This window comes from Leguminivora glycinivorella, chromosome 2, assembly GCF_023078275.1.
Source record: "Leguminivora glycinivorella isolate SPB_JAAS2020 chromosome 2, LegGlyc_1.1, whole genome shotgun sequence".
Lineage (NCBI taxonomy): Eukaryota > Metazoa > Arthropoda > Insecta > Lepidoptera > Tortricidae > Leguminivora > Leguminivora glycinivorella.
The window spans coordinates 33,140,522-33,150,652 of record NC_062972.1 but is presented as its reverse complement, the minus strand read 5'-3'; the positions used below and the strand labels follow the sequence as shown (position 1 = coordinate 33,150,652).

The 10,131-nt window shown below is 40.7% G+C and overlaps 1 protein-coding gene across 2 annotated transcripts; it reads right to left on the bottom strand.

The window, feature by feature from the left end:
* Nucleotides 1–4,042: 4,042 nt before the first annotated feature.
* On the bottom strand, nucleotides 4,043–9,120 carry LOC125241906 (glucose dehydrogenase [FAD, quinone]-like). Of its 2 annotated transcripts, none has more exons than XM_048150614.1 (6): nucleotides 9,078–9,120; nucleotides 7,937–8,100; nucleotides 7,206–7,288; nucleotides 6,359–6,516; nucleotides 5,746–5,860; nucleotides 4,043–5,582 (listed from the first exon to the last, which is right to left on the bottom strand). In XM_048150614.1, the coding sequence occupies exons 2-6, from the start codon at nucleotides 8,091–8,093 to the stop codon at nucleotides 4,242–4,244; spliced, it is 1,854 nt and encodes a 617-aa protein (XP_048006571.1). In that variant the 5' UTR covers nucleotides 8,094–8,100; nucleotides 9,078–9,120; the 3' UTR covers nucleotides 4,043–4,241. The 2 variants fall into 2 exon arrangements, with proteins under 2 accessions (XP_048006571.1, XP_048006579.1); XM_048150622.1 differs by having other exon boundaries at nucleotides 9,074–9,113.
* Nucleotides 9,121–10,131: the final 1,011 nt, after the last annotated feature.

The window sequence follows — 10,131 nt, the reverse complement described above, 5'->3', positions numbered from 1 at the left end:
ATAGAAGCCCTATTACCTAATTACAAAGTGTGGGGTGTCATATTGTGAACGTCATAATTTTTTTAGTTAGTATAATTTTATTAAAATTGTCATAAATTATGACATTGCCACAATTTGCATATTTGCAATGACTGCCAAATCAGTATATACGTACATATTATAATAATTACCTAATTACCGATATATTAGTCAAGCGCGGATCCAGGGGGCCGATTTTTAAATCTCACGGCGTTCGAATTCAGATAATTGTCACTGAAAATAGTAGGCAATTCACCGTTTTCAACCGGTATTTTAGTGACAGTGAGACTCAAAAATCGGCCCCCAGCTTCGTGCCCAGGGGGGGTCACGTGGTAAAGGCCCAGGCCCCAGGGGGGGGGGTCACATGGTCTATTTGTATGGCCAACCTAGGCTCCAGGGGGGTCATGACCCCCATGACCCCCCCCTGGATCCGCGCATGATATTAGTACCTACCAATGGCGTCTTGGACCTAACTAAATACAGATGTAATGCGAAAAGACTTGCCTTCGTACTGTTACGGAAACGTACGAACGTGTCATACCATTTCAGTCAGTCTTAGTACAAGATTAACTGACATTGACCAAACTAAATAAAGAGAAAAAAAAAAAACTAGCATGACAAATACGAACGTTTCCGGAAAAATACGAAGGAAACCCTTTTCGCACAACATCTGCAAGTTGCTATTATTATGGACTCATTTTAAATTCACCAAATCATAACCCACAAGTACGGGTACATAAGTGGCTAAGTAAAATTCATACAGGGTGTGAGGGTGTCATCTTTACCCCTGAAAACCGGCTCATAAAAATCATGCGTACGGGATGACGTTCATTTCCACCCTCGCGCCGAAAACTCGATTTGTGTGCCCGAGTGTACCGGCGCCGGTCTGTCGCGTGTCGATCGGCGTATCTGCCAAGTTGCACTATACTTGTGTTTATGCTTATACGTCTTGTACTCCGATCAATGGAGATAGAGACTATATTCTATATATTCTGTTTTTTTTACAGTAGGGACACCTTACCCAGATCAACTTAGCCCCAAACTAAGCAAAGCTTGTATAGGTGCTAAGCGACGATATACATACTTAAATAGATAAATATATACTTATATACATAGAAAACATCCATGACTCAGGAACAAATATCTGTGCTCATCACACAAATACCGGGATTTGAACCCGGGACCGGGGCGCAGCAGGCAGGGTCACCACCGACTGCGCCAGACCGGTCGTCAAAACCTGACTAAGTAATATCTGTCCAAAATGTTGACCAAATGGTGGCCGTTTTCGGATGTAAGAAGCGCCTGGCATCCGTTGGCTCGTTGCGCGAATTTGCCAGGCAGTTCTGGGTGAGATTAGCCCAGGACCGGGATAAGTGGCGTACACGAAAGGAGGCCTATGCTCAACAATGGGCGATTAACGGCTGAAATGATGGCGATGATGAGAGCCTTTATCATGTATTTAGAATACATTGCTTCATAGCTGTAATGTCACGAAATATGTATGAGGTATATGTAGGGATAGTATGTAAGTAATCGTCTGGTGGCGCTGTTTACTGTCCTTATAATGTGTATGCATGTGTATTATTAATTGTTATGCTGTATTAAGTAGTGGCGTAACGACATTCTCGAGTAACGTACCGTACCGTACGTTCTAAAACGCCAAAAACTCAGGTAGAAGTTCGGTTTTGGTTTAGAAAAAAAAAAAACAAATTACTTCACAGAAGGAACATCGGGATTCGTTTCCTAAAATTTTATAAGTTACGTAAACGACCGTCTTGGTCACAAAGTCAAATAAAGACCCAAGAGTTCAAGTCTCACCCAAGGCAGACATTTTCCACTTTTAAATTTATTCTAAGCCTAGTGGCATCGATTGCAGACGTTTCTGCTAATCAGAAGTTAAAAATTAAGTCAAATAAAGCCTGGCAAAAAAGAGTAGAAATGGAACATATGTTACCTACGTGTATCGAATTTCAGTCCAACTAGGCTAGTTTCGGAGAAATTTGACTGTAACAAACTGACAAATAGACAGACGCACCATCGATTGTTACCATGGGGTACCAATGGGATTGGTACCATGTATTTTTTGTGTTTATTTTTTCCTTCTCAGCTTCACTCACCACGAAGTCTTCACAGTATTACGATATTCGTAAATCATATCGCCGTGTGCCTGCTATACGGCCACAATTAAAAAAAAAAATATTTTCTGGATTATTGCAGATTCGTATTCATAATAGTTCAATTTACGACCTCATTTCGAGAGCCTTAGCAAAAAAGGTCCTTAAGAGCCTTTTTCTCACAAGTGGCCTTATGGAATTGACCATAAATTGTCAGAAGATTCCCTGCAATACGGCCACTTGCCAGTCTGTTCGCATGACTATAGGTTCTTACAAAAACAAAATACGTGGAACGTTTTGTTGACTCCAGCAGCTCCATTGACTAGTGTTCGTCTACGATCAGAGCGAGCGTATTCCTCGTAGAATAAGTTATTGTTATTCGTCCACGAGATTTTCCGCTGACTGTACTTGTTACATACACAATGCTGTAAGCCAAAGTGCTGTATGGGGCTTTAAAACTTCATTGTAACTGAAGGTACGGAGTTGCAGTTAGTGAAATAAAACTAAATGATCAAAAATATATATTCTTTTAATAAAATCGTAAAATTATTTTTAATGCACTTTTCATAGTAATTGTAAGTAGGTATTTGCCAGTAAATACCTTTATTTACATGAACATATTTACATAATTATACATATAGGAAACTAAGACTAAACTTAAAAGCTAGCTAATGTCTAAAATAGGCCCTTGAGGCATTGTACCAAGGACGCAATGCTGATACGTTGTGCGAGAAAGTTGGTATTTTTTTCCCTCACTAGCTCGGAAACACGTGTTTTGTCCTTTAATACCAGCGGGTAAAAACGCATTTTATCCACTAGTGGGTAAAGTAATTTGACCTTGAATAAAGTCAATTTAACTGCTTTAAAATTGATAAAAGTAGATGAATCTAGTAATAAAGATGATTTACCACCTGTGGAACTACTGGAAGCAGTAATAAACGCATTTTTTTGCGTTGTAGTTTCCTCGCTATATAGTGAGGGGAAAAGTTTTGTGTTACACTCGGGTGCAAATGTATTTTACTTCTCGTGTGTTAAAAAACTCGCAAGTTTAGGATTCTATTCTCGAACCACTCGCTTCGCTCGTGGTTCAACTATAGAATCCTTTCACTTGCTCGTTTTTCAATTCCACACTCGACGTTAAAATACAACTTTGCCCCCTTGTATAACAAATAGCTATTATATCTCTGGGTTGAGTTCAGAGCTGAGCCAAAATGAGGGCAAGGATATTTTTAATTTCCAAGATTCTAGTTTCAACAAAAATGAGAGGTCGAACTCCATTTTATTGTGAATCCACGAAAAATTAACTTGAGTCACGACTTCACTGAGTGGTTATTTGAACTACAGCTGCAAATGAAAGGATCTATGCGTATATCGGGAAAGTAACACTAGAGATAGATTGTCACCTGAACTTGCATCGTGAATAAATGGAACATGCCATAAAATCGTGACTCATGTTACTCTTGCCGCGGACTGACCCTTTAATAATAGGCTACTTGCCTCCTAGTCAAATCAGCTTCTTTTTAAGAACTGTCAAAACGAATTTTAACGATTTGCTAATATGGAATTTATATGAAATCGAATTGAGTGACGTCACGGTCAACTCAGTTAATTTATATATTTCTACCTGACTTATTAAATAGAAATTGGATTTAAAAATAACCGATGGAAACAGGCGTTACTTTGCGGAAATCCATGTTAAGAACATTCCTTTGCTAATTTAGAATTTTGTATTTTTGGTGGTGGGTTGTTTATATTTATTGGCGTATTTATTTTTATTTCTGCGGTGGGAGGGTGGGAAAATTAATTGCATGTAAAAATACGCAAGTAAGTATAACGGGTTAGCACTGATTAACTTGCACGTTATCAATTCGCGGATTAGCAAAGGAATGTTCTAGTTTACGTTTAAAATTAACTTCTGTCCATGTTTTTCTTATAATTATTTGATGCTTTATTTCGTGCATGGTATAACATATTTTATTTTAACTACAGTCAAGTTCCCTATTTTCTATCACACTTAGTCTTACTCTCGTAACAGAATTTACGCTCGTTTGCAATATTTAACATTCTCCCAATGTCCTATAATCGTGTCCTTGGCAAAGTTTTCCCAAATCATTCTTGATACTTATACTTCTTATACTTATCCAGCCAATCGTCCAAAACGAACGCCACTCCTCGTTCCCCAATCATAATTGACGGAGCGTTCGTATTCCCTCGAATCACCTGTGGCATCATAGATGCGTCTATAACCCTCAGTCCTTTCACCCCATACACTCTAAGCCTAGGGTCCACTACTGCCGTGGGATCCCAAGCGGGACCCATCTTACAAGACCCCACCGGGTGGTAGGTACTAGATGTATAAGACCGCGCCAAACACTCGAAGTACGAATAAGTACCCCATACCAAGTGCTTGCACGCTGGTAAAGGTATCTTAACGAAATAAGCACCTCTAGATCTAAAAGCATGAGTGTTTTCCAAAGCTAAAACCCTTTTCACACCTTTTATAAGCACTTCCAAATCGCGCGTATCGCTCAAATACCCAGCCCATATCAACGGGTCTCCGTAAGGATCACTAGCGTTCAGGCGCAATCTACCTCTGCTTAGTGGAACATTGTTCATTACCCTTGGAATGACTCCATTGTAAAATGCTGTCGGGAAGATAGCTAAACTCTCATAATTAACAGGTTCTCTGATATATTCTTTCCAGTTACAATTGTTGACTTGTACTTGGATATCGGGAGCTGGTAATTTAGGTTCAGTCAAGTAAAAGGATATACTGTTCACTGGGCCATTGCCTGATAATGGACCTCTTTTGACTTTCATCTTCTTATATTTTAATATATCTTCAATAATCTCTTGCTGATTGACAGTGGTAGCGGTTTTATTTGACAACGCTACTACAAGACCGTTAAAAGTGACGTGATCATGTAGGTTATCTCCAACTGGTAAATCAGCAACCACTGGTATATTTAGATCATTCAAGTGGTCCTTGGGCCCAACTCCTGAAAGCATTAGTAATTTTGGAGAATTTATAGATCCACCACTCACTATGACTTCTTTAGTAGCATAAGCTGTGAACAGCTGGCCGTTTTTGATATATTGTACACCCGATGCTCTTTTGTTTTCATCGAAAAGTATCTTGATAACTTCAGATTCTGGTCTGACGGTAAGATTTTTTCTTTTGTATCTGATGGGTTTGATAAACTCCCGGTTGGTGGAAGCTCTCTGTCCTTGTTCTGAAGTAGCTTGGGCCTGTAGGGTCCCGTACTGCTGGTCGGCATTGCAGTCAGTAATCGGCAGTCCGTTCTCGTTGAACGCCTCGGTTATCATTGTAGAGGGATCGTCTACGTAGGGGAAGAATGACACGGCTAGATCGCCATTGGAGCCGTGATATGCTGGATCTACCTTTCCGATATTTAGGTTTCTTTCAGATTTCTTGAAGTACGGTAATACCTGAGGAACAATAAAAGATGAGTTATTTGCAATTTTATACAACTTAAGCTCACTTAAGTGTCTTAAGTTAAAGTTTTTATTTTAAAAGGGTTGTCTCCTCGAGGGTCTCCTACGGTCTCTTCCACACTGGGGTTAATCAGACTTGCGTTGCTCAGTTACTCACCTCATTGTAGCTCCAGCCTGGGTTACCCCGTGCTGCCCAATCGTCGTAGTCGAGTTTATTCCCACGGACGTAGACGAACGAGTTGATGGAACTTGATCCACCCATCAGTTTCCCCCTGAAAAAATCACAAATTTATTGTCAAAATTCATTAAATCACGTAAATAATTCAGACGTGTGATGTTCGTCTATTGAAGTGTTTAATTTCCTATCCATGTGGTGTTTAGGATGAGTAATGGAAAATGAGGACAGCAATATTATAGAAGTAATTATGAGAATCTAATACTTGCCTAAACCAAATGTATTATCTGTGAAGGCCAGACAAGTAACGTTGCTGGGTATCTATATTTTACTGCCAGTAAATACCTATGTTAAGGCAGCGCCATGCACACATAGGACGTTCTAAGGTCCTTCTGTCAGTGTTTAGATTATTTAGAAAGTTGCAGAAAGTGAAGGCTGTTGCACAGCTGGTTAGGAAAGCCCAGGCAGGTTAAGTTGCTGGACTATTTGGGACATCCCTATAATGGTGTCAAAGTAAGAGACAGCACCGACATCATTCCACTGACGTGTGTTTATGGATTTATTATATCCATTGGGATGGAAGGTGACTACTTGCCTTGGCCAACTGCATTGCTGGTTCGGGAAGGCCAGGCAAGCGATGTTGCTGGGCATGGTCTTGTACCGCCAGTCTAAATTGGAGTTGAGCAGCGCAGTAGACAATGAAGGCACTGATGTAATCTCGGGTTCTTCTGGGCCTGCTTCTAGGAGCAACACCTAAAAATTTCGTGGAATTCGTAAATATTTTTCAGGAACATAAAGGATGCAACTTACTTTTCTTAACGGCACAAGTGGACAGTGAAGGATTAATAACTTTATTGTGTACAACAGATTCACATACAGGAATAGAGGTGCAAAGACGAACTTGTCCCTAGGATCTCTTCCAGTTAAACTTAGTGTAGATGAGAGAAAAATTAAATACAGGTAAGATCTAGATACGCGGTAGCGGGTTAAACCAAGTTCAAGCAGAACTGGCGGCACCGTGTGAAATACAAAAATTTACAGGAGTATAGAGGTAGTGCGCGGCAAACTTTTAGACCATGTGTCTACAGACTAGCCAAAGGCAAAGACGTGGCCTACGATACGTCAACTTGTCCCCACCACCGCGCCTGATGGTCTAAAAGCTTGCCGCGCACTATAACAAATGATCTGGTGCCGTAGCCGAATGGCATTTCTGCGACGCGAAACGAAAACGAAACGCCACGAAAGGCAGTCTAGCTCTGTCGCGCCAATACGCAAGAGCGATAGAGATAGATAGGTATCTACGAGCGTTTCATTTCGTGAGCGTTTGTGCCATTCGGCTACGGGACCTGAAATGACGTGTCCGACGTCCATACATCTGCACCTACCAAGCAAATAAAAGTGAACGTAGGTACTATCATATCGACGCAATAATAAGATGTTACCTTCCATTCTGGAATTGCACTGAGCCTGTTAGCGACGACGCAGCCAGCAGCCCCGGCTCCTACCACGATGAAGTCGTAGGTTTCTGGAACCAGGAAATGATTCAACTTATAGAAGGAAAATGATAATCTGCAGTGGAGCACTTTAGAGCGTGCGCAGACAGAGAGCGGTCTGCGTTCTGTCAGAGTTCCGCGTTCTGGTGACCGTTGACCGGTCAAGAGTTCCAGATTCATTAATTGAGAAAAATTAAGGCTGGCTGTATTTTTAGGACATTGTAATTATTTATTAAGGATAAAATAAACATAACAGCATTTCGTCGTGTACTATCCGTAGATTCGACCTCAGAAATCCTTCTTTTTCCTAACCAATTCATTATTTTTTCTGTGTTTGCAACCTCGGACATCCCTGCGTTCCGGCGTTCTCTGTCTCGGTGGGAAAAAAACGCTGGAATGCGGCGTTCCGCTTTGACCACCGCGGGCAGACCCGCTGTGTGCGTTGCTGCTACAGACTCGGTACATATTCTAAAGAACGCAGAACTCTGAACGCGGAACGCAGAAATCCAGACCGCTCTCTGTCTGCGCACGCTCTTAACACGCAAAGTAGTCCGCGTGGCCCGACACGCTTTTGGCCGGTTTTTATTTATTTTTAGTGGAAATGTAGGGCAAGAGATACGCTGTAGCACACGTATAGGATGTAAGATTGGATAGTAACTACAACATTACTTGTCACTTACCTGCATCTACAGGCTCAGGAGCGCGGTCCGGCGCTGAACCAAACAGCTTGGCCAACAAGTCGAGGTACACTAGCGCGAAAGGGGTACAAGCGGTGAGATTCGTCTGGGCAGGGCATTGTTGGCCGATGTTAGGCGGCTGCCAGACGGTCTCCACCATGGTCGGACTGCAATTCCAAAAACAAAGTGCCACTCTTCGCAGAAAGAAAACAAAATTGTGATATGGCAGTGACAGGTTACTAGCCCGTCGAGCACACGGTGCCCACACTGAGAGAAAATACAACCAGTTTTCATGTTCGTTCAACAAGTTTTTTGGTTAAAATAGCGCCTACGTGCTCTTTGGTTCAAACAACAAGCTACTTGTCATTTGAATCGGCGATATATTTGAATCAACAAGTCGATTTTATAAAAACAACCTGACACATATTGTTTTAAACATACGTTTGGCTGATTCAAACGGATAAACCGCAACAAGTCGAACTTGTTAAATTCACAATGAAAATTTCTCTCAGTGCACCACGATTGAACCCATATCACTCAGCCGACTTTTAACCACGACTAACCACGGGAGGAAAAGTGTGAAATTCTTAACCCGTTACCACATGGTACGTTAAAATATCATGGCAAAGTAATATTATAATATTTTTTTCTACTTCTGTACTGTTATTCGTGATTTACAGTGTCGTGCATAGATCTTTAAAACCATACATAAAAATCTATTCCCCAAAGCCAGCCCCGCCGGCTTCCCGCGCATGCGCGCAGTAACGAAAAAAATTAAAACGCATTGTTTGGCTCTGTAACCTAGGCAACGCATGTTATAGGTACCTACGTTACTGCGCGCGTGCGTGGGAAGCCGGCAGGGGATGGCTGCAGGCAGCTGCCCAGCAGCTGGCTCGAGCGCTGACAGTGCAAACCTTTACGTCAAAATACATGAAACAACGTGAATTTCACGAGAGATATTCTAGAAAACTATTAAAAACTATTTGCATGGTCGTATAAAAAAGTATTGTTTGCAACGGTGTTTAACCGAGTCAAAAAAAATCGGCTTTGCCTCAAATTCTTACCCACGCCACTCGTTTTTTTTTGGCTTCTTTAAATGCCGGTTGCATAAAATACTATTATTAAATATTAATTGCTTACCTACTTGAATATAAGAAAGCGGCGCGTGCGTCACTGTTGTTATTTATCGTTGTTATTTATATTAACTGATTATCGTGGCAGGATCACTATCTCACTGGCAGGAGACACTTTTCTCCGCTTAATAAATACTGAGCAACTGATATGGCAGTATGTAGTGTCCAGCCAAGTTCGAGGAAAATAGGTAGCTACTTATTTATCAGCACAAAAATTAAAGCCTCTCTTGATTCTACAAAAACAGTCGACGACATTGCATTGGACGCGTGTCCACAAGATTGCAAAGTAATTTCATAATAGTTATTTGTTTTACAAGGGGGCAAAGTTACCTACTGTTTAACCGCACATGCCAAAATTTATATTACCCGTGCAAACGAAAACATGGGCAATCACCGAAAGTAATCCGTGTAAATTGGCAATTTATACTGAGCGGTGTCCAGATTATACTGTATACAATTTTCTACAAGATTGGTCATATTTTTAACCGCCGCTCAAATCGTCCAAATTCCTCATTTTTTTCTCAGATTTTTTTTATTGAATGATATGTATACAGATTGGTCCCATTTTTATCAGAACCCAGTTCTGACGATGGAATCCTGGAGAAATCGAGGGAACTCTTCGAATCTGAAAGGCATAAATGTGGTGATTTTTGGGTTTTTATAAGAACAGCATGCACTGACAGTGACATTTGGTGCAGTGGCACTTCTGATGATGATCAAGACGGAACTCCTCAAATCTGAACAGCACACTTATACTGACTTTGGTATTTTTTTAAGAACAGCGTGCATTAAGTTCAGAACAGTGACATTTATTTGTTAGGAGATTTGTTTTCTTTGTTATGTTTGTTAAGCATATTGAGTTTGACAAGTCAAATTTTGCCAAGCTCGATTTCTTATAATCAGATATTGGATTCATGAGGAATTGAGGAAACTCCTCTAACCTTAACAGTATACTTATTATTCATTTGTGATTCCATCAAATAATCAAAGATTTACATTAAAAAATACCTATACATTTCTACATAATCCACCATTCGCAAATACCTTTTACCAGAACCCCAAAAG

Coding starts and splice junctions, on each gene's coding strand:
- LOC125241906 (XM_048150614.1), bottom strand. CDS start 8,093: ATGGTGGAGACCGTCTGGCAGCCGCCTAACATCGGCCAACAATGCCCT. Junction 5,861..6,358: donor CAGCAATGCAGTTGGCCAAG/GCAAGTAGTCAC, acceptor TGATTTTTTCAG/GGGGAAACTGATGGGTGGAT. Junction 5,583..5,745: donor CAGGCTGGAGCTACAATGAG/GTGAGTAACTGA, acceptor ATTGTTCCTCAG/GTATTACCGTACTTCAAGAA.